Genomic DNA, 25388 nt, shown 5'->3' on the forward strand with positions numbered 1-25388 from the left:
ATTCTATAACTGGTGTTACTATGTCTTACCCTTTAGACCATCTCTGCAATACAATGTGCTTCCCCCTCTGTATTCTACAGCTTTATACTTTGGGAAGAGAAATTGAAAACAAAAAATAAGGGTAAAAAGTGAAAAGGTGGGAAAAGGGAACCTATATTTACAATTCCAAATATTAGAACTGCTTAAAAAAAAAGAATATCCAATGATGATTTCAAAGGGGGGATTATATAAGCTAAGTATAAAGGAAAAAAAGTAAGAGCATCATGTTTTTCTAGTGAAAGACTACATGAAGAGTTGCTCTACATAACCACTTCAACTCCCTTAAGGACAGTTTTCTAAGCATTTCTAAGCAGCACTGAGTTAAACTAATAAAACTACCAAGACACAGTTTCTTAAATGCTGAACTTTGAATTATGACAACACAAGCTGTCAAATTCATTTTTTTTAAAACAAATGCAAACTGAAACAATTTGGCTTCTCCCCAACTTTGACACTGTATAATAATTTAGAAAATATTTCTATGAGAGTACATAGCTCCAATAGCAGATTTCCACCAAGGGTATAGCCCATTTTAAGTATTAACATTATCCTCACCCCACCGACTGGGCAGGGCAGAGAAGTGCACAGACTCTTGTAGGCACCCCTATAATATTCCTGCTGCCAAAACAGACACAAAAGGCAAACAGTGAACTATGGGAAGACCATGGCACCAGTCGCATGCCAAGAAGGCATTTATGCAAAATATTAAAGAAAGTAGAAGGATAACTTGGTAGAGAAAAAAAGATAGGCACTCAACAGTGCTGACATTACTGCTAAAATTACATCCAAGAGCTAATACCAAATTGAGTGGACTTGAGCAGAAGCAGTTAAAATACAACAAAAATTTACATCATCTAACATGTGAGATTATACTAGAAAAAAGTTTAAAACTTTTGTAATTGTTTATGTTTCTTTATTTCCTGTATTATTCAATCATAACCACCCCTCCTCCAAAACATAACAATTCCATGGTGGTACATCTTTACTGTCAAATACAATGCAGCAGTTAAATATGGTAGCAAATCTCTTTGCAGGACATGGAAATACCTCCAAGTCATATTGTTAAGTGAAATAGTAAGTCCCATACTAAATAATAATATTTAGCATGATGCATTTTAAGTGTCAAAACAACAAAGATCAATAAAAGACCTTCCATATATATGTATGTGTGTGTATATATATATGTAAATTAATTGTTTAAATAAGACTATGTACCAAACACTATTGACCTTTAGAAGGCCTAATAGGTGATTTTCACTCTATATAATTCTATACTGTTTACAGCTTTTTAAAAAATATAGTATGAACCAACAGCCATGAATCAAAAACTATTATGAGAAATAAGAAAGCAACCCAGTTTATGTTTCCATAACTAAGAATCTTACTAAAATAAAACAGATAAACAAGGACCTACCATATAGTACAGGGAACTATATTCAATATCTTGTAATAACCTATAATGGAAAAGAATCTGAAAAAGAATATATATACACACACATATATACACATATACATACATATATACACTCATCTATATACATACACATATACACACGTGTGTATACACACACACATACAAAAATCACTTTGCTGTACTACCTGAAACTAACACAACATTGTAAATCAACTATATTTCAATTAAAAAAAAAAAGCCTTACTAAAGAGCAGACCAGGGAATTATTCATATTTGTCCAAAACAGCACTATATTCAATTCAAGTAATTTCTGGAAAAACCAAGACAAGAAGGCAGCAAAATGTCATTCATAATCCTTTTGCAAGCTGAATTCTGATACATTGTGAAGTGCTAATTAGAAAACTTTACCTTTCTTGAAGCATGGATGTCAAAAAATGGCTTATTTCTGACACTAAATGGTTCCTGTGTCTTGTCAATGAGCCCCGACTTCATTTTTTCATGTCGAGGATTTATTATTTCTCGTTCTATACACTGTAGACGAATATTAAAATCACAATCTCCAACCGGCTGTGCCTGAATTAAACAAAACAATTATTTAAATTTCAACACTAAAAACTATTTTCTCAGCATAATTATCAAAACTGTCACACTGTACATAGCAGTCTATGTAAATAGCATCTTTTGGAGCTGCCCAGTACAAAGCCTGCACAACCACACATGCCAGCCCTGATAACTGGTCCAAAGTTTTCACATCTGAATTAAAGTGTTAATATATTTCACTAATCATTTTTATTATTTTTATGAATTAGTAATCCTCTAATGGAAACTAAAATCCAGGGGGGTAGGTATAGCTCAGTAGTGGTAGAGTGCATGTATAGCATGCACGAGGTCCTAGGTTCCCCAGTACCTCCAGTAAAAAAAAAAAAAAAAACAACTAAACCCTAAGATTCATGTAGTTCAGGAAAGTACAAGGAAGCAATACACAAAAATAAGCAACAAAGTCACCTATGATATTTTTTGTTGTTTAAAGTGTTAACACTCCACAGGCATCAAGAAGTAGAAGATATCTATTAGACAAATACATTCTCAAACTCTGAAAACTAATATAGAACAAGGTTTATGTAATATATTTAATTACACAGTTATAGAGAAAGTTCTCTTCTCCCCCATATGTATATATACAGTATATAGATTATGATATACATATACAGCATATATATGGTTTGAACCATGACATAAAAAGCACATGTATGCTTTTGTATGAGTTGAGGGTAGGGGCTTGCCCTCTCCCAATAGTATATACAAATATAGCTATAACACATCATCTGGGTGACATTAATGGTCCAGGTTAGCAGCTTCACCTCAATAGCATATCAAGTACCCTCTTCTTTACCCTACAACTGGATACCCTTCCATGTATTTTCCCCATCTTTTCTGTCTTCTTCCTCTTCTCTAATCTATATTACTCAACCCAACATTTACCCAACCTAATGTTTACAAGGGGGTGGTAACATTTGCTTAATCTGTGAACAATAAATATGCCTCAAGGATGACTTTTTCTCAACTTTGGAAGCATGACAATTTTGATACTTGGCAAAGAATAAAGAGCAAGACAAAGTGAGCAAAAGCTCAGTATGAGGCAGAAAATGTTCCCTTTACATAAAGGCATACAACTGTTTGTAAAGGGTATTTATTGAGGAAATGCTAGTTAGTAAATAACCACACAGTCCATGCACAATCTTTTCCATGTCACCTATGTCATTAACAAGGTTGAAAACCTAAAATGTGAGGCTTATTTATTAGATGAATTCAGACCCCTATAAAATTAAAGTGAAATAAGAAAGCCCTCTTATTTTTTTTTAAGAAATAAAATTAAAAGTCTAGTAACTGTTTAAAAATAGGTAAGTAATCTAAATTCCCTCCTGGATACTTTTCACATTAAAATATACATAAACTCACCAAAACAAGAATACATTGAAAGTAAGTTCACCTTCACATCTCTGCTGCCTATCATAAAGGAAGTTCCTGAGAGATAGGTGTTGAATCACTGAGAACAGACTACAGGAAGCACTCAGTAACTACTGATGAACAGGCCTCCCTGTTTTGAGTTCTTTCTCACTTCAAAACACTATCCACACTACCAGTGGAGTTCTTCAAAACAATAAAGGTATGATCATATCATCACCATAACTAAAACCCTTCAATAGTGTCCTATTATGTACAGAACTAAGTTAAAATGCCTTGTTCAAGTAATCTGGCTGCCTACCCACCAATCCATTTTCATTTCCTGCTATGTCTCACATCTTACCACACATCAAGTACACTAACAACCATCCAACATTCCTGACCTCTAAGACTCAATCCTTCAAAATTAATTTGTGTCACTTCCTTTGTCTGCAGTTCCGTGTTTCAGTGACTCAACTATACTCACGGTAAGCTGGAAAACTCTCTAGTACCTCTCTCATATATTTCTGTATCTCTCATATATCTTTGATATTATACTGAAAGTACCATTATAACTATTTCTTTACATTTACATTCTCATTCATAAGACCAGTGGTCTGCAATTTTCTTTTGATTTTGTATCCAATCTAAACACATATCCTAACAATTGTATATAATACATGCATATTAATTTTAATAAATTGCATACATGTACAACTCTATAATGTTATAAAGCAGACAAAAATTAAATAATAGATTAAGAATAAACAGAAGTTCTCCTATTTTCTTCCTAAATCCCAGTGAACTGTTGTGGAACTGTTGTCCTTCTTTGGAGGTCAATCAACTAAATTATGAACTCCCTGAAGGCAAGAAATTATGTCCTACTCATCTGTGTATACTCAATACCTAGAATAATACTTGACACATAAAAAAATTATCAGTGAAATTCTTGCTGGACAAAATAATAAATTAAGGAACTTAAAAGTTTTAAACTACCATTTCAAAAAAAATTTTCTAATAGTGACCTTGACTTTGTGATTCAAAATAAACAAAGTAGTCAACTATCAATGAAAGCTCCATAGTAAATTTACAAATTAAATTACATGACACTTTCAATTACAAATATACTTTAACATCAGAAAAAAATGTGACTTGGGAGGAGGGAATAGCTCAAGTGATAGAGCACATGCTTACACACATGGTCCTGGGTTCAATCCCCAGTACCTCCTCTAAAAAAAAAAGTAAGAAACCTAATGATCTCCTCTCCCAAAAAAGTAAATTAAAAAAATTAAAAAGAAAAAAATGTGACTTTAACGTCAATGAAATATGGTAGCAGGCACTCAATAAATACTTATTGAATGAATCATTGTAGACCTAGAGATAAGCATAAATGAGTCATTTTTACAGCAATATGTTGATGAATTTCCTAAAGAAGACATAAAAGCACAAACTTTAGGATCTAGTGAGTTTGATTTTACTAAAATGAAAAACAACTGTGCATCAACAGATAATAATTTGGAAAAGATATTGTTTGCCAGATACATAACTAAGGAAGGATTAGAATCCAGAAAAGGTAACTATTAGAAGATTACTTGGACCTGCAATTAAATCACAAAAGAAAAATCCAAACAAGTTCATAAACATGAAATATGCTTAACTTCATTAGTAGTCACAGCAAAGCAAATTAAAACAATCCAACTGGCAAAAATTTTTAAGTCTGATAATACCAACTGTGGTAAAGTGGCACAACTACTTCTGAGGGAAATTTAGCAATACAACAAAATAGCTGAAGTTGCCAGTTTAATCAGAATCCTCATGATGTAGAGATGAGGAACTGAACTTTTTAAAACATTTCCCAAGTTATCACTTCCCAGGAATGAGGACTGTCCTAGAGAAATCTGGACACATATGCACAACAAAAAGTATATAAAATTGTTCTAGGGATATGGGTATAGCTCAGTGGTAGAGCACATACTTAGTATGCACAAGGTTTTGGGTTCAATCTCCAGTACCTTCACTAAAAAGAAAAAGAAAGAAAGAAAGGAAAAAAAAGAAAAAAGTTGCTCCATACAATAATAGTGTAACAACAGCAAAGTATGGAAACTCAAATATCCATCAAAGGGAAAAAAGATAAATTCTGTAAATTTATACAATGTAATATTCAATAGTAATTACAGTGAATGAACTAAACACATGTATTAACACAAATAAATCTCAACAAAATCAGGTGTAGCAAACGTTAGGTACCATAGTACAGTACAACGACATTTATATAATCTGGAAACCTTGCAAAAGAAGATCACATATTTTTCATAGATCTACATATAGCTGGTAAAGATATCAAAAACATTCCTGGGAATAACAAACACCACATTCAGGGTAGAAGCTGCTTCTGGATAAAGGGTCAAGAATAGGATAAGAGAGGTGTGCACAAGAAATTTCTACTGAATCTGCAATGACCTATTTCTTATTAAAAAGACAGTGGAGTAAAAATGACATACTGTTAAACTTCAACAAATCTGGAAGTCAGTACATGAGTATTCCTTATGTTATTCTCTGTATTTTTTGTGTATGCTAAAATTTTTCATATTTTTTTAAAGAATTAGAAAGCTGTTATCTAAGACAAAGTTTCCAGGCTGAGACATGAGCTTGCACTGAACAGTATTAAAGTACAGCTCATTATGAAGAGGCAAAGGAGACAGCGCGCCCCCCTTCTCAAAGAAACAAGGCCACCCCACCCTTTATGTCTCGTTACAAGCCAATGAACATTATTCCAGATCTGTGATAAAGAATAGGTCAATTCTGGAATGCATTGCTTTTGGGGAATATAGTTCTCACAAAGAGAACAAAATTAAAATTTGATGGTTTCTGACCTTGAGTTTCTTAAATTCGAAACTCTGTTTGAAATATAACAAAAAAATGAGATATGTACATGGAAAGTATCCAGTAAAAAGTAATCTGGATTAATGCAATCCTGAATGTTAATACTGCAATTTAAAATGTATATCCCCAAAAAGAGATTTTTTTTTTAATTTTGTTATAAATTTTCAAAACCTTAAAATTTAACACTTCTAATCCCAGAAATCTTAACTGCTTCCAGTCTGTTTGAATACTAAGTAACTGTGTAGTTTGAATAACATATGTCTAGAGGAACGATTACACCTTTTCATGGATATACATACAATATTAAAAAAACTTCCTGCATTTATTTACAGAAGTCATCTTGTACTGTCGAAATAATTTAGACATTTATACTATAATTAAACATTAACAGGCAGACTCTTGGTGAGTCTAAAATTGTACGAAAGGGTAGAGAATATAATTCCTATTTTTTATATCTATTTACAACAGGCAAGTTTATATCCTGTTTTTAAGTTTCCTGCTTGTACTCATTAATAACATATTTGTACCTCCATGTTATACTGTCAACACTCATGGTTTTTGCGTCTTTTTTAAGTGATAAACAGTAATAAAATCTTGAGACTTTTTTTAATTGAGTACAGGATAACTAAAACAGAATTTTTCCATTTTACAAAATGCTATATTATTTGATCACAATTTAACTGTTTTTCTTTACTCATTTGAGGTTCCTAAAGAATCCAAAGACAAAGAAATGTGCAAAATATTAGGCAATAAAGAGAAAAGAAAAGGAGATATAAAAGTATCAAGTAACTTGAAAGAGTCACCATTTTTCTTTCCTACTATTTCTAAGGCAGTAACACTTTTTATTTGTTAAAAACCAATTACCTTGGTGACAATTTTTATTTTATAAGTCATAAAAGGTACTTACATTGAATTTAATTATGTCATATATCAAGTATCTAGGAACGGCCTGTCCATTTACTCTGTCAATAATCATTTCCTTGAAAGAGAAAAGAGGGTAAGTTTATTCATACATTGATAGCAATTTGTTTAGCATGATTAAAATATAACATTCATACAGAAAGCACATAAATTGTAAATATACAACTTGATGAAATTTCAAAGTAAACATACCCACATTCAGATCAAATCAACAGACTGTCAGCACCCCCAAAAATCCCCATCATGAATTTATTCTCTATGGCAATAAAATCATATCATAATATCTCCTTTTTTTTTTATATTTGAATTACTATGATACATTTTATGTTTGAATTACTAAGCAACTATCAGGATGAAGGGACTACAGTTTTTAAATTCCAAGTATCAGGAACATTTTAAAAATTAATTTTGTTAAATCATTATTGCTTCAAGTTTTGTTATATGCCAATTGCTTTAATTATAAAATCCATAGGTATAAACGGTGACCTTATTATAGATAAAACTCCCAAGTGACCTACACGGTCTTTCTTAGTTCCCTATCACTCTACTACAAACAAAGGGAACAGGACAAGAGAATATGATATATCACAGCCATTAAGTGAAAAAAAACTTAAATTCTGCACTCTGACAGAAAAGAGATAAAGGACACTAAAGGATGATTACATGTATAAAATGTAGTATTTTATAAAATTTTAATTCTTAATAATAGGTTTATACCTAAAATTATTTTTCTTTCCTCATATTCTTCCTAGAAAACCAAGCAGTATTCTGTTAACCAATTTCATGACAGAATATCCATACATAACCATCTAAAATTACAAAGAACACACTGATTTAGGACAAATAATTTTATAGTTAAGAAACTATTACCCATGGATTTCTTTCTCAAACATATATTCGTTAAGCTATAGACATTTATTTATGGTTATCATCTTGCATCCAACACTTGATATAAATCACTTGTTATTTTAAACTGTTTACTGACGCAAACTCAGCAGTTATTCTTGTCTTCATTTTTCCCCCTCTTCTGATGAAGAGTAATTAAAATAACAGAACACTCTTTCTGTCTGAAATAAAGGCTAAAGGACTCCATACTGAATTGGACAAATAATCTGAGCACTATTGGAATAAAGTATGGCTTCCAACTAGCTGAAGAAAACACTCACCCAAACAGAACAGACCCCAGAGATTCTAACAAAGACCCCATACCTAGGCTGCATTCTTCCCAACAACCCCTCACCACAATGTCCCCCTTCCCTACAGCTGCCACTATCACCCTAGGTTACAGAAAAAAAGTAGGTAAACATAAACTACCTAAGTCTAAAATTTAGTTAAGAAAACTGGACTGCAGTATTGGTGGGACTATAAAATGGGACAACCACTAGGGGAGAAGTACAACAGTTCTCTCAAAAAAAACAACAATAAAACTACCACAGGACCCAGCAATCCCACTTCTAGGTATATAGACAAAAGAATTAAAATCAATATCCTGAAGAGATATTTGTACAGCCATGTTGATAGCAGCATTATTCCAATAGCTAAGAGGTAGAAGCAACCCAAGTGTCCATCAATAGATAAATGGATAAATAAATATGGCATACACATATAGCAGACTATTACTCAACCTTGAAAAGGAAGGAAATCTATCACATGCTGTAACATGGATAAACCCTGAGGACATTATACTAAGTGAAATAAGCCAGTAACAAAATGACAAATACTATATGATTTCAGTTACATGAGGCATCTACAGTAGTTAAATTCGAAGAAATAGAAACTAGAATGGTGGTTGCCACAGGCCAGGGGTAGTGGGGAGCTGTTTAACTGGTGTAGAGTTTAAGTTTTACAGAACAAAAAAGTTCCAGAGATCTCCTGCACAACAATGTGCATATAGTTACCACTTGGACTGTATCCCTAAAATTGGTTAAGATAGTAAGTTTTATGTTACGTAGTTTTTACCACACTTACAAATAAAAATTAAAAATAAATAAATAAAATCTAGTTAAGAAGTGTAAAACACATTTTCTCTTCTGACCAAACTGGAGAAACAGGACCTAGATTTACCCTCCTGCCTGAAACAACCAAAGATGTGGACAAAATACATGAAGAAATGATCTTCAAGGCACTGGACATCCAGCAACAAAAGACAGTAACCCCTGGAAGACAGTAAATGAACTATATGAGCCCTACAATTGTCCCAGCTTATTGGTCGAGGAGAGTTTCCAGGCTTCAATGCAGGCAGGGGGATCTCAGTAGTCCCTGTAGAGCCCAGCAGTCTCCCTGAATTGAGAACACAAAACAGATGGTCTGGGGAGACCAATGAGGCTAGAGTTTTCTACAGAGTATGAGAGAGAGGGAGAAAGGGTGAGGAAGGGAGGAAGGAAGAGAGAGGGAGAGAGAGGGAGGAAAGGAGGGAAGGGGAGGGAGAAAGAGAGAGAGGGAGAGAGAGAGAAAGAGAGACAGAGAGAGAGAGAGACAGAGAGACAGAGAGACAGAGACAGAGAGACAGAGAGACAGAGAGAGAGAGGTGGCTGCCCAGAGAAAGAACTCCAGAGATCTGCAGATAGACTCCCGTGAATATTCAGCAGAGTATGCATATAAGGAAGCCATTCAGGGCCAGGCAAAGAAGCACCCTCAAAATCTTAGAAAGACCCAAGAAGGTTGGCAACAACGCCTGTTCCCACTAGCCAGATTAGAAACTCTCATAACTCACAGGGCACTGAGTACTTAGAAAGCTCTTGTTTCAGTAGTGGAGAATAATTATCCCTAGACTAAAGACTGCTCTAGTCCATCCAGTAAATCTTTAAAACAAGACTCAAAAGGTACAAACTAGCTGCAAGTAAATTAACTGCATGTCAGAACAAAGATCAAGAATATTAATAGAAACACAAAAATATCAAGCCCTCAACAAGGTAAAATTCAAAATGTCTGGTATCCAATCAAAAATTACCAGGTATGCAAAGAGGCAAAAATATACAACCTATAAAGAGGAGAAAAATCAATCAAATTAGGCCTAAACCTGTGAGAGATGTTAGAGTCAGCAGCCAAGAATATTAGGATGGCTTATTATAACAGTATTCCATACATTCAAAAAGGTAAGTAAGGACAAAGAAGACATAAAAAAGGCTAAAAATGAATTTCCAGAGGTGAAAAATACCATGGTTGAGATGAACAGCAATTTAGACACTGCAGAAGAAAATACCAGTGAACCTGAAGACAAAGGAATAGAAACTATCCAAAACGAAACACAGAAAGGTTGTTTTGTTTTAATGAAAACATTAGTAATTAAATCTTCAAAGGGAGGAAGGGTAGAAATGCACAAAAAAGGTCTACTTTTGATGAAAATTGTACACCCACATTTAAAAGATGCTCAACAAACCCTAAGCATAAGAAACCTGAAGAAAACTACACCAAGGCACATCAATTGCCTATCCCTCAGGAACTTGTCAGAAATTGTATCACCATCTTTTGGCACCCAAATATTGCTATGGAGAAACCTGAAGCTTAAACCCTTCATTATGGGCCCTCCCCTAACAAAGAAAAGAAAGAAAAAAAAATTCCTGCATGTTTGACTTTCCTATTCTCTGTACTTTTCTATATTCCATTCCCTTTGGTTGAAGTCCACAGGCATCCAGTGTTCTGCCTATCTATCCAGTATTTCCTGAACCCAAACCATACTATACATTCTTAATTCCTGCAGAAGTTAAGTACATAGTCCCTATCTTCAAGGGACTATGTTGTTGCAGGAAGAGAGGAAAATATGTAAGTAGCTAGGTCCAAGGAAAAGTTATCATTTTAATGATAGACGACCATATAAATAGAACGACCATGTAGCTTATTGTCTAAACCAGGATACTTTTAAGAGTGAAATAGATTACTATTAATAACTATACTAAGACAAAGTATACACCTATACTATTCCAGCCAAATAAGGACATATGGAATAAACTTATAGAGAAGGAAAAGCTATTTCCACTTGAAGAGTAAGAGAAAGGTTTGAAAATAAGGTGAATGATCCATTAGTTGAATCCTGGAAAACATGGTAGATATTTTCTAGGATTGTGGATGAGCCAAATGGTATTAAAAAGGCATGAAAAAAATAACTAAAAGGAAATACATCAAAATGTTAAAATGTAATCTATTCTTGACATCTGTATTTTATAACATACAGGCTTTCTAAAATTTTAACAATAAGCATGCATATTCCTTTAAAAAAATTAATAGTTGAAAAGACATGACATTTTTCCAAAATTTCTGCTATTAACTTTAATGATTAACTGTTATATCCTCCTTTTAGCCTCAGTGTGAAATTGATTGAATTTTCACTAATTTGTTCCAAGTGAATAAATGCCATATTTCTTAACTCCTATTTTCCACATTTTGTGGGTCAAAAAACATAATTTAGAGAGCAAAACAAAAGCTTCAATGCTCACAACTGACAGCCAGACAATTAGGTAGTTTGAGTTATTCTTGGATTTGGAATTTTACAAAAACAATTTGCAAATGAAAATGTAGAAGAAACAGGAAACTACAGAGAACTGTTTTAATTAACTAACTGGAAAAACAGATATGGCAACTATAATCTGGTCCAAGTAAACTGACATCATGAATCATATTGCTATTTTAAAACCTCTTAAGAGTCTATTATGTTGCTCTCAGTTATCCAGGTTTGGGGTGAAAATAATAGTATTGCTAAGTGAAATCTGCAGATTGTTAAATATCTTATTTTTAAGCATTATTTCCTACCTGGAATGCCCTCAGCCCAGGTCCAACAAAAATCTTTCTAAAGAAATCTTCCCATATCTAATGACAACTCCTCTATAAAACATCTTCAGTTCCTAACTAACTAGATGTAATTTATTTCTCCTCTAAACCACCAAAGGACTTGTTTTAAATACCATCCTTCAGATTACTGTTTTATTCACTACCTATCATTCTCCACGACTAGGCAACGAAGTGAATGTCTCAAGAGTGATGCGTTCTCCTCAATCTTCGAGGCAATGCCTGCACTTTTGGCACAGCACATGATAGAAATGATAAACTATACTAAACTTTGGCAAATGCTATTACTTAAGAATCTTTTTCTTCCTTTTATTTTATTAATTACAATGCTTTAAAAAAAAACTATCTTAAATAAAATGAAGGTAACAAAAATCAGAACAAATGTTCTTGCTGTTCCCATGAACTACCTACCAGAGCTACTGTACTGGCTATGCAGTTAACCTAAAGCACAACTCCAGGGGTGCCAGTCACAACAACTACAGTGAGAATGGACTACAGTGGACAATCTCTCCAACCTTATGCAGTGGCTCCATCAACCACAAGGGTGTGTGTGTGTGTGCACACAGCACGCACCTACACACACACACAAACACACCCAAATATTTAAAAGTTTACATATATAAAAAGTTTACAAAATGATATTTTACTACACACACTGTCACAGGAAAAAATTTACTAGTAGCCCCTAGTATAGATAACTCTTTGTGACTTGATCATTACTCTTTGCTCAGTCTCTGTTTGCCAATCAGTCTCATTCAACTATACTACCTTCTTTCCTCTTTCTACTCTCTAGTACCTGGCTGGCTATAATCTTCCCCTCTACCTGGACTCCTGTCATCACTCATTATGATCCATCTAAACTTTTCCTTGAGCTCATTTCCACTGCTCTTCTCCACACAACCTCAAACTCACTCTCTCTAGGCCACATCCTGAACCTTCTCATCCCCCAAAACTATACCTCAGAAGTGACTAATTCAAACATCCCATTCTCCAATCACAGTCTTCCATCTTCTGGCTTGCACACTCCAATAGTTAGCTGGTAAATTTTTTAAAAAGCACATAGGATAGGGGCAACAAGCATTCAGGTCAACTCTGTTAAACAAATAAATACATATTTTATGCATGTGGTTTTCATTAGGATAATTCTTTCATTAAGAGTTTAAGTGAACATTCGCAAGCTACTCCCTATCATCCCCATATCTGTTGATATAAATCAGAAATAGAGAAGCAAATTTCATCTTGATTAAGACAGGAAGTGTTCTCATATGAATTTCAGAAAATATTAGCCAGATAAAATTCAACCCACCTCGGGAAAAAGGTTCAATGTTGAAAAAGTGAAGAAATGTTAAAGAACATGAGTAGTATCCTTGTAGAAAAGAGACCTAAAGTTGTAGGAAGTTATAAGAAAGATGTAGAGTCCCTTTTCCCTCCAAAGAAAAACCGTGAAGGTGTAGCAGAGAGATAAACCATATCACCAAACAGCAAACAGAAAGGAAAATGGTCTGGAGACAAGCTTACCAGAGATCTCTCTGCAGAGAGAAATACAAGCTTCTTGTTGTACAGATCTGCACATAAAGTGTAACACACTAATTCAGCCTAACTTCTCAATCAAATAGCCTTGCTCATCCAAAAGCTAAAAAAAGAGAGCAAATTCTAAGTGACAAACTTCAGAACAGCCAGGAGACTGGGTGCCCTTGGATTATCAGACATTAAGACGTATGCGAAAGTTAGAGCATTTAAATCAACCTAAAACTACCACTGGAAGACCAAGATATTAATGAAATGGGAAAGCAAATCAAGAAACAAACAATGAGATAAGAGAATTCTTATTACAATAAAAATGATATATCTAATTAAAAAGGAAAGATAGGTTAGCTGAATGGTGCTGAGGCAACATTTTAGACATCTGGAAATAAAACTGTGTCCCTATCTCATTTCTTTTATCAAAATGTACTGTAGACAGATCAAATATTTAAATATACAAATGAAACCATAAACGTATTAGAAGGAAATACAGCTACGTATTATGATAATTCTAAGGTAAAAAAATCTTTTTTAATGACACAAAAACCAAATATCAAAAAACAAGGTCTATATAATTTACCTACATAAATTTAAACTTGTGCCACAACAAAAAACAGAAAAAGTGAAAATACATTTATTTCAAAATGTGTCATAAATACCCCAACAGACAAAAACTTCTCATAAGTCAGTAAGAAAAAGATAAACACCCAATAGAAAAATGTATAAAAGATTTGAATGAGCAACTCACAGAAGAAATACAGTAACTCTAAACTGTGCTAAATACACTAATAAAGAAATGAAAAAATGTTAAACCTCCTTAACAATTCACATAAATGCAAATTAAAAGAGGTAAATACATTATTTCACTATGTGCCAGACACTATTACCAGCACTTTAAAAACTATCTGACTTAATCTTCACAACAGCATCAAGAACTAAGTACTATTATTAGTCTAACTTCACTACAGATGAGGAAACTGAGTAAATGATTTAAGGGTGCTCATGTGATAACTGAAGAAGCCAGTAAGGCACCATCAGTTAGAGTTAGGGCTCTTAACCACTGTGCTCTATTGTCCCTTAACATGAGAAAGTCATCCCTTTCCTCATCAAATCAGAAGGTTTTAAATTTTCAAACCCAGTGTTTAAGACAATGTACAGATCATTTACATACAGCTGGCAGAACTGTATATGTGTTCAAATTTTCTGGAAAGAAGGGTGGCAATTATACATGTCAGTGTTCAATATGGGCATGTCCTCCAATCCAGCCCAGTGAACACTGAGCAGTATAGCCTGTTACTGTCCCTTCCCTGGTAACACTACTCCTCTTGCACTCCAGGTGGTCCTGCTACCAGAGTTGCTGGCCTCCACTGTCACTCTTCGAGAGGTACAAAACTCAGGCAAGACCCTGTGGAATCTTCCCTGGGATTGATAAATTGATATCGGGAGAAAAGTTTCCCTTCCTGCTTGGGTTGCAAAGCAGCTTGCTTCCCACATGGAAAAAGCCTTCATGAAGAGGAGGAAAGACAGACAAGTAAAGCAAAGAAAGAGAGAAAGACAGAGCCTGGCCAATATCATTCGAGCCTCCAGATCCAGCCTGAAGCAGGCCAAGCCGAAATCGAATTATTTGTGCCAATTTAGTTCTTTTTTTTCCCTCAGTTACTTTAAGTTGGAGTTCAGTTACTTATATTTAAAAGACTCTTAAATACACATTACAATCTTACTTCTAAGAATCTTAATTATAAAACTGCACAGTTGTGAAAGGAAAAAGTATTAAGGCTATGCATTCAAGTGTCTTACAATAGAAAAAAATACAAAAAAAAATCCAAATGTCCACCAAAAGAGGACTGGCTAAATAAATCATAGAATTGTTTCTCAAATTGATTAGAATTACTTGGGCACTTATTAAAAATACAGATACCATGGCCCCTGAGACAATCTAATTCATTAATTAGGTCTAGGATAGGCTATTGGGATAGGTCGTTCATGTCTTTAACAAGTATCCTCTATAATTTTCAAGATATTTCAATCAAGATAGTTTGGAAACCCCAAATTCCAGTGTTTACATACACAGTGGTCTATCATTCAGACTTTAATGTGTAAAAGGTCCAAAACATATTGATAAATGAAAAAAAAAGTTACAAAACACATGTAACATTCAGCTCTTTTCACATAAAATTATGTAACTATCCATGTGTGTACATATTTGACCAAAGCACTCATTTTCAACCAGGGCAGAGGTACCTGTATTCAGAATCTATGCCATGAGTTGCTATTACTAATATGAATGTGAACCCCTCAGGAACAGATGTAAGATTGAACATTTCAGCACTGAGGAAAGTCTGGAATAATATTCTTCAAAATGGTAACAGAATTTACTCCAACTGTAGGAGTTCAGGTGATTTTTGCCAGCTTTGTTTATAATATTCTATGTTATTTTAATTTTTATTTACAATGAACCAATATTTTTAGAATTAGGGAGAAGAAAGCAGTTTGCATGGCAGAAAGCTAAAACATTTTTAATCAAGTAATTTTATAATTATTAAATATAGATTTTCTGAATGGGAAAACTCTCACCAGCTTTCAAAATTCAAATGGAAAAGTACAGTGGTTGCTTTTAAAGGCACGATTCTCTTTCAACAAGAACTATTAGTCCATATAGCTGAAGAACCAAGGGAAAATGTGACATGTCATATCACATAATTAAAATTCAATTGACAAACTAACAACAATATAAAATGTTTTATTCAATAAGAATCATTTTTTTCAATCACACAAAAAAAATTAATATTTAATTTTCTTTGCTTACTCTGTATCTAAGACAATGATCAAGTGACAGTAAGCGCAGGTAAGAGATAAATGAAATTTAACAACCTAATAAAAAAACTAGGTTCAATTTTTTGTCAATTACACATCAATAAAAAAACTTTCTTAAAAAACTAGATTTGATTTGAAATTTAATTAATAAAATTATGTCTAATTAATAAAAATACACATTTACTTGCACAAAGAAAGCAAAACAGTAATGTTTAATTTTTTTTAAAGATAAAATATAACTTACCCCATCTAAGAGAGTATTTGATAAATGTATACGAAGGTCTTTACGAAATGGAAATTCCAGATTTGAAACATGAAACACTGAATTATCTCTATCAATCATAAAAACTTCATTTGTGCCATCAATCAACATCATATACCTGTAAATGAAACATTAAAAAGGTAATACTGCCAGAAAGAGAAGGAAAAATGCCATGATATTTATAGGTAGAATCTAAAAAAAAGGACACAAGTGAACTACTTATTATTTATAACTTAGATGACTGACTTCTTAAATATGTGTAAGCACATTTGACTGTCCTTTCTGACTGGATTACTGCATTCTGTTGATTCTTATTTTGTGGCTGGCTTTATTCCTTTGATAACTATGTAAGTTTAAAAATCTAAAGCTCTAAACTGTTCTTAGAAACAAAGAACAGTACATATATGTAAATTTTAAAAATACATGTACAGTATACTGTATATATGTATTTACATGTAATGTATTGTATATGTGCAAATTGTACACATTCTACCTAATAAAACTGAAAAATGAAAAATAAGTAATGCTAGCAGTATAATTCAAGAACCAGGTTGTAAGAAATAACAGTTAAATTGTATTTCCTTAGATTTTCAACAGCTTCCTGGAATAATGTTCACCAGAGTATCCCCCCTCCACCATCATGCAGATTAAAGTACCACAAATAACAAATATTCTTTTTTTTTAAGTCTTTGTTTCCTATTTTAAAACACAGGATACAGAGAAATCAAATCTTTTCACAGAGACAATGTGATGTTCAAGAGCAACCTTATATAACCCAACTTAGGAGAGAACAGTTCTCTAATTTTTATTAGATCTTAAACATAGAAGTTTACAAAACACATATACATGCAATTACTGCACTTCATTGGTCCAACAACTATACAAATTAGGTATTACTCTACTTTGCAGTAGAAAAAAAGAAAGTAATTTTCAAATGGCCAGCCCTCAAAGTATCCAATGTTCCTTCTCTTACAACTGAGCAGAACAGCTAATTCCTTTTTTGAATTAATATCATGATATAACCATGCATCACCATTTCAGGTACAATTCCCACTCACTGCTATAAAATTAAAATATTTTTAAACACAAGCTCATGAGCATTTTTATTAGCCAATCAATAGATGGGGAAATTTATAAACTTGAAAATGCGTCATTCTTCAAATAGCCAAGTTACCATCACTGATTCCCAATCAGTGGATCACCAAAAATGGAACTCTGCTTCACATCATATATAAAGTCCAGACGGATTCAACTTGAGGAAATTACAGACCAACAGGCTATACTACCAAGCAGATAACAGCAAGATTTGGGGTGAAAATGGAGACTATATCCAGGTACCATCCTCTTCAAGGAATGAGAAAATTCGACAGCAATAAATTAAGAAGTTAAGAGGCATGAGCCTCAAAGGAACAGAACAATCATTGTGTTAAGTTGTTTTGTTTGTTGTTAAATGAAACGGTGGAAGAATAATAGTCTGGATGTACCCCTGGGAATGGAGGAGCATGCTGACTGGTCTCTCTAATCTCCTACCCAGGAGGTATGTCAGAAAGAAAAGAAGCAGCGACTAAAAGACGGAGCTGAATCAAGTTAAAGCCAGGGGACAGAAGAAATGCTCAACGAAGAGATGGAAGCTAATGTAATGCAGTACTTAGTGGCTAACATATTGGAGGGTAATTTGTTTCCCATAAACATGTGTTCAAAAAAGCAAAGAGAGATGTTCAGGATAGGTGAGGAGAAATGGGAGGGCTGATTAAGGTAAAAGAAGCATGTGTCAACAGGCTGAAGAGCAGCAAGGCAAACCAAACAGGCTGACATTTAGAGACTGGACTGGAAGCCTGCTGTTACCAGTGTTTCAAAATAATTAGTCCCAGCAGGCCCCGGGGGAGGAGGTGGAGAACTCAGGCCTTTACTACACACTGAAAGAGCTGTAGCCCTAGGAGACAGGGATGGTGGAGACTCAGGTTCACTCAGAAAAAGAAAATCAGCCTCAGTCTGGACTGCTGTGCATCTGAGAGACTCCAGGACCAACTGCCAGGCTAGCAGGCTGGCAGACAATGGGAATACTTAGTTCCCAAAACCTTCCTGCACGTGCTTTCCAAAAGCAGCAATTTCCAGTAGACAGGGAGGATCTAGGCTTCTTGGAAGACGTCAACCTTGCACTGGGTTGTGTTTCAAAGAGAATTTAAATCAATACAAGAATAGGTCAAATAAAAAAGCACTGTGATACATTCTGCAACAATGGTACTGAAGGCACAATCCATCATGTTGTTTAAGGGCCTAGGCCAGCATTCTGCAAAGCTTTTTATTTACTTTTAGCATTTCAAGGCAAAATTAATTAGGGAAACACTGTATCTTTCTCTCGGAAAGTCAAGATACATACCAGAAACATTTAAGGTTATAAGAAAACATAAAAGGAGTCACCCAGTTTTCCTGGGTCTCTTCCATGTATACAGGAGATTATACATTAAACTTTTTCTCCAGTTAAAAAAAAAAATATATATATATATACAGTAAGTCTGTTTATCTTATTTAGCTCATTATTTACTACACTTAATCCTGATATCTGTTAATATTCAGCAGAATTAGTGTTCTATATTTATAATTTGAGAAAAGATGACTTACGCTAATAAATTTTAGAATTCAGAAAAAATAAACGTTTACCTCTTTTGATCATATGATGAAGCCAGAAATTACATTTTTCTTTTCACTGGCTGCCCAGAAGCTCAGAATTAAATATAATGTTCAAATAGAATAAGTATTAAATCCCAGGGTGCTGGTACATTTGCTTTTCCTGTCATAATTATTCTGTATTCATTTTTTAACACACTTATTTGATATATATGTATGTATATGTATCTTACTATCAGACGTTTCTTTTTACTTCAGATGGAATATTTATTAATAGGAAATACTGTCTGCATACACTTATGTGTAAACAGATTTAAAAGACCAAGGAAGAGAAGGCTTTAGAAGATGGAATTCACTATAAAGGATTGCTCATGGGAAACACAGCTTACATCTGCAGAGATACAAGAGAAATTATTTAGCAGTTGGTATTTAGGGATTCTTCTGCACATATCAATTTTTCAACTTTGAAACAAAAGTTTCTGGGATGTGATTTTTGGTTTGAACTCCAGACATTCCAAATCACAAGTTCTTTTGTTAAGTGATACTCATGAAAAATGAGGAACTAATTTCATGTTAGGGAAGGAAAGTAAGGCATGTGGAAATATTTTCATATCACTCCAAAGTCTCTGGATGAATAGAATCTTTAAAAAAAAAAAAAAAAGGAAATCATCCCGTATGCTTTCAGATGCTGGCTTAGTATATAATTATGGTTCTACCTGCAGTGGACGTGGATCACTAGTGTAATATAATTTCCTATTAATTATGAAACTACCTCAACTGCAAACTTCATATTCAGAATTACTAAATTATCTGTATTCTATCCATCCTCATTAAAAGACAAATATTAATTCAGAAGTTTCACTGAATTAGAGAACACTGATTGACTTTTTATACTAAAGTATATATACCAAAGCCATATAGAAAAGCCAAATTTATAAACTGCTTTACTCTAAATGCTGGTTTTCCAGCTTAACTAGAAACCATCTTTTGGGGCAGTCACTGAGATGTAAGGTAGCTAATTGAGTAAAACCACTGATTTTACATTAATACAATTTAGGAAGTATATAATAAAAGAAAACTGGTAAAAAAAAATTGATAACTAATAGCATCTTAGAGTCCTAATTCACATTCCTAAGAGTAAAATAGTCTTTAAGCATCTTATAATTTAAATTTATCACCAATACTCATTATTGAAATATTCATTAATAAGGGAAGAGATTCATAATATATTAAATGAAGAAAAAGCAAGTTAAAAATCAGACTGTATAATTATGAGGAATAGGGAGATAAAACTTTGTATCTATAATAAAATAGACAGGAAAGCCTATACCAAAGGATTAAGAATTATCTCTATGTGGAATTATCAATGATATTTGCTTTCCTCACTATACTTTTTTTGTACTCTAAGAAATTTTAGAAACAAGCATAAACAGCCTTTTCAAGGATGACTTCCAAGCTTCTGGCAGGAGAAACTGGGTGCACTTTATTTACTGAGCCACAGAGCACTGGAGGAGGAAGAAGTACTTGCTCAGTTTAGTTGGGGAGAAATGACAAATAGGCTACAGACATGGATCTTTTCATTTTTACATTGGAAACCAACAGTCCCAGATTTTTTCCATCCCTGTCTCTAGCAGGTTCGAAATAGGCTCAGGATCTAAGTCAGACAATCAAATACTCCATACCCAAAACTTTTAACTTGCGTGACAGTGGGGCACAGGAGTAGCTGAAAAATTATTCAGAGCACCAGCAGAGGCATCGTCAGCAAGTGTCAATGGTGGCTTCCAACTCAAAGTGCTCCTGTGTCTGACCTTGGCTCTGGTCCTCGCTGCCTGGCTTCCCGGGATTCTTATCCATTTTCCGAGACTAGTTCTCTTGACAGCCTTCATTTATATAACATATATATTCCTTTATACCTTTGCTTAAATTAGCCAAAGTTGATTTCTACTGCTTGCAGTCAATGTAATGCTAATGGATATGCTGGTTGTATTTTTTTTTCCCCATTTTGCCCACCACCTGCAGCTCAACTCAAGTAAGTTAAATGTGCCTATGACATAATCCCACTGTAATGTCCCTCAAAATATCCTCAATACCAAAAGTTACATAATACTAGCTCTTTACATAGTAACTTCATACCAAGAGATATGCCATCTATTTCCTGTCCTTCAACAGAGATAAGTGTATAATGTTAAGCCCGGAGTTTACTTGCCCTTTGTATCTTTTCTCTCATGAGAATTCACTGCCAAACCTCTACTGTTCCTATACCAGCTACAGTTTCTCTCATTCCTATTCCAAACATAATTGGTACACAGTCCCTGAAACCTCATTCTCGAGACTGTAGAGATATACAGAAATAAATTCAGGTCCATTAAAATTTCCTATAAAGAAAATTCACGGTTTAGAGCCACTTCCTCAGATACAATTATAAACCTTTCTGACATAAGAGCAGTTGGTTGGACTCTGCCCCCTACCCACCAACACCTGGCAGACCTTACTTCACAAATGATACAAGAAGAGCTGACTTGCTAAACCCCGGCTTTCTTCCTTCCCCAAAGGGGCTGATGCACACACTTTGGCTTTTTCTCTCACTAGTTCACTGCTCAGTAAATTTTATCTCTGGTAAATCTCTTTTGCAAAGCATACCCATGTCCTCTTTAACCCATTTTCCCCCATTTCTTTCAACTCTTAGAGAAAAAGGAAATTAATATTCCATACATTTTACTACAGGTTTGTTAAATGAAAAAACATTTTCCTCCTCCTCACCTCAGTCACTTAGTTCCATTAATGCACCTAAGAAAGCCCTGATCAAGGCTAGTGATCTGCATGGAGCATCTGTACTGAGCAAAATTAAAAGTCATAATTTGCTCCACGTAGACAGAATAAAGAATCAGTGTTAGAGTCTCCTTCACAATCTCCATCATACTCTCAATCTACCTCCTTCTTATTTTATAAAAGCTAATCAACAGTTTTTAAACAAGTCAAAACAGAGTTCTTTTAAACTTCTTAAATTTGTCACAATTACAGTTCGTTTAGTTACCTGCGTTGTCACTTTTCTCAGCAGACATATATCATAAGTAATTTAGCTACCTTAGGAATTAAGCAAGATTTATAGGCTAGGTTAGAAACCTAACCACCACTCAGAATTCTATGAAAACACAACCTAAAGTCCACCAACATATATTAAGGAATCTCAGAAAGACTTCAGATAACTTTAAACATCATTGTTTGCCTTGTGTCCACAAAAAAAACCAATATTTGATGATAAAACAATGTAATTCTACACATGAACTTTACTTTGAAACACAATGGCTATTATCTGTTTATCTGGCAAAAATAACATTTCAACCTTTGAAAACAAAAACAATTTGAAGAAGTACAGCTCTACTTTTTTTCATCTTCCCAGAAATTTCAAAGAACTCATATCAAGGTCATTCTTATTTTCACATTATCAAATTAACGCAAGTATATACACAAACAGTAATACCACAACCGCCTAATCTTTTCTAAAATTTTTATTTCTGCTGTTAATAATCACTGAAATGATGACATAGTTCTAACACAGTTATGTGAAGACCCAGTTCTTCTCATCAAAAACTATCAAAAACTTCATTCAACACTATAAAAGATTCCAACCCAACAGGTATTTTTATCTTGATTTATTGATTCTATAAGCACAGCAGACTTCTTCAAAAGATTAGCTTGTTCTTAATCTTCATATCACATCAACTTAAAGTCATTAAACAGATGTGATTAAAGTTTTATAGTCTTAAAATCATTTTAAGCCCACAGCTTCATTCTATTATGTGAACACTTATATACACACAACAGTAACTAAACAGACAACATGTATTATTTAATTTTAAACTGCAAAGCCCATTCACTTCCCCACCAATTTAATTATCTAACTTGTCTAACCAGCCTTTGATCTTAGAATGTTAATTGTATATTAAATGGTATGCCAAAAGCATGCCACTGAACATTTGAACAATTTGCCAACATTTAAATGTCTTCCACCTAAACATAGTCATCTTTGTTTCATATGTTGTTTATACAGTAAATTTTCCAGTACGTTATGTTCATCCAAGTTTTGTTTAAGCTTGGTACTTGGTCAACTTTGTCTACGGAAAAATCATCAGTCAAAAGACTCTGACTTTTATTTCAACTTAGATAACTCTTCACAAATAAATCACGAAGACCAAACGGCATCTACCATTAAAAAAAAATCACAAATCCTCCAAGCCTTCTCACTAACATATCATGTCTGCCTATTTCTACTAACAGATATTGAATAATTTTCAAAGCATAGATGTTTCTGTTTCAAGAAACCCCCTTCAAACCAGCAACTTTTCATCTTACGCAAAGCTGAAATTTCAACACTATAAAAAATCTGAGAAGACATAGAGCCAGTGTCAGTTTCTAGATTCCTCCCTGCCATTCCATAGAATTAATGATATGAAATACAGTCAAGTGCACAGTAAGATTTAGAGCAAATTTGTTCCAAACCACTCAACAATTTAAAAATTTAATTTGCTTACTTTGCTTACATGCTATCACTATGGGTTCTGAGAAAATTCCAGGTCAGAGCCTGTCATACCAGATTCAATCATGCTTGCCATCTAGACCACTTAAAAAACAGACAGACTGGAACTAAAAATCTCATCAAATATCATAAAATGATTCTAATTGTCCAACTCCTAAGTATGTGCTTTACCTTCAGAATTGCAGCCTCCTTATCCCTTTCTCATTTTGCCATCCTCCACTGCCCAGAAATCTGTACACATCTATTGCTAAGCCTGTGTATCTGTACTATGACACCATCTTATCCTAAAATACATTATCTTCAAACTCTTACCCAAAACTCCCTTCCATGAACTCTCTCACAGTCTAAATAACAGGTTCTATTCAAATCACTCTATCACTCCAAGTTTTCTAAAAATTATAAATTTAAGGTGGGGAGGATATAACTCAGCGGTAGAGCACATGCTTGGCATGCACAAGGTCTTGGGTTCAATCCCCAGCACCTTCATTAAAATAAATAAACTAATTAATTAAAAAACTTAATTACTTCCCCCCTCAAAAAATAAATGTATTTAATATGTACAAAAATAATCACTTCTGGTAGAAGAGAAGCAAATGGGAGACTTAAAGTCCATTTTAAGGAATTTCAACTTTACTCTGTAACTGAGCTGATTTACAGCTGAAATACAGCAAATAGTAAAAGATAAAACAATATACTATGTCATTTGTGAACATTAGTAATAAAAGGTATTTTATTACATATCATTAATTATATATTAATATACAGTATATAGGGGTGAAGATATCAGTAGGCAAAACAGAAAGTACCAACATAGAAAGATACATCGGAGTCTACTGTGGTGGTTAAGAACATTTATCCCAGACAGGCTCTTCCTAGCTGTGTGATTTTGCACAAATCACATGACTGCTCTAAGATGCGGTTTCCTCATCAAAAATATCCACCTCCTAAGGTGGTTGCAAGAATTAAATGAGTTAGTACCCCCATGCTTAGAGCACCATTAGTCACAATAGCAAAAGTGTGGAAGCAACCCAAGCGTCCACTGACAGATAAATGGATAAGCAAAATGTGGTATATACATTAAATGGAATAGTAGTCAGCCTTAAAAAAGGAAGGAAATCCTGACATTCTACAATACGAATGAAACTTGAGGACACTGTTATAAGCCTGTCACAAAAAGACAACTACGGTGTGATTCTACCTATACAAGATACCTAGAGTAGTGAAAAATCAAAGAGTCCAAAAGTAGGCCAAAATGTTACCAGGGACTGGACGAATTGGGGAATGGGGAATAATCACTTAATGGGTATAGAGTTTAAGTTTTGCAAGATGAAAAGAGTTTTGGACATGAATGGCAGTGATGTTTGCACACATTATGAACATATTTAATACCACTGAACTATATATTTTAAAATAGTTAAGATGGAAAATTGCATGTTATGTGTATTTTACCATAAAAAAAATTGAAAAAGAATTAAATGAGTTAATACACAAAAGGTACAGAACAATAACTGGAACACGGTAATAAAATGTAAGCTATTGTTATTTATATTATGTCCAAGGCACATAGTAAGTACTTAACTAATGCTGGATATCATTATTATTAATACTACAACTACTACTTTACACAATCCAAAAAGGAG

At 33.8% G+C, this 25388-nt stretch overlaps 1 protein-coding gene across 4 annotated transcripts in view; it reads right to left on the minus strand.

Annotated features, from left to right (window-relative positions):
* Nucleotides 1-25388, minus strand: part of RNGTT (RNA guanylyltransferase and 5'-phosphatase) — a 198009-nt gene that overhangs the window by 116313 nt on the left and 56308 nt on the right. For all 4 annotated transcript variants that reach the window (XR_012074822.1, XM_006200295.3, XM_072965592.1 and 1 more), the window contains exons 9-11: nt 16566-16701; nt 7188-7259; nt 1862-2026 (exon numbers count right to left, since the gene is read on the minus strand). Coding sequence is in view for 3 of the 4 variants with exons in the window: in XM_006200295.3 (XP_006200357.1) it covers nt 1862-2026; nt 7188-7259; nt 16566-16701 (373 nt within the window). In the remaining variant the exon portion in view is untranslated. The remainder of the gene's footprint in view (nt 1-1861; nt 2027-7187; nt 7260-16565; nt 16702-25388) is intronic.

Source organism: Vicugna pacos, chromosome 8 (assembly GCF_048564905.1).
Source record: "Vicugna pacos chromosome 8, VicPac4, whole genome shotgun sequence".
Lineage (NCBI taxonomy): Eukaryota > Metazoa > Chordata > Mammalia > Artiodactyla > Camelidae > Vicugna > Vicugna pacos.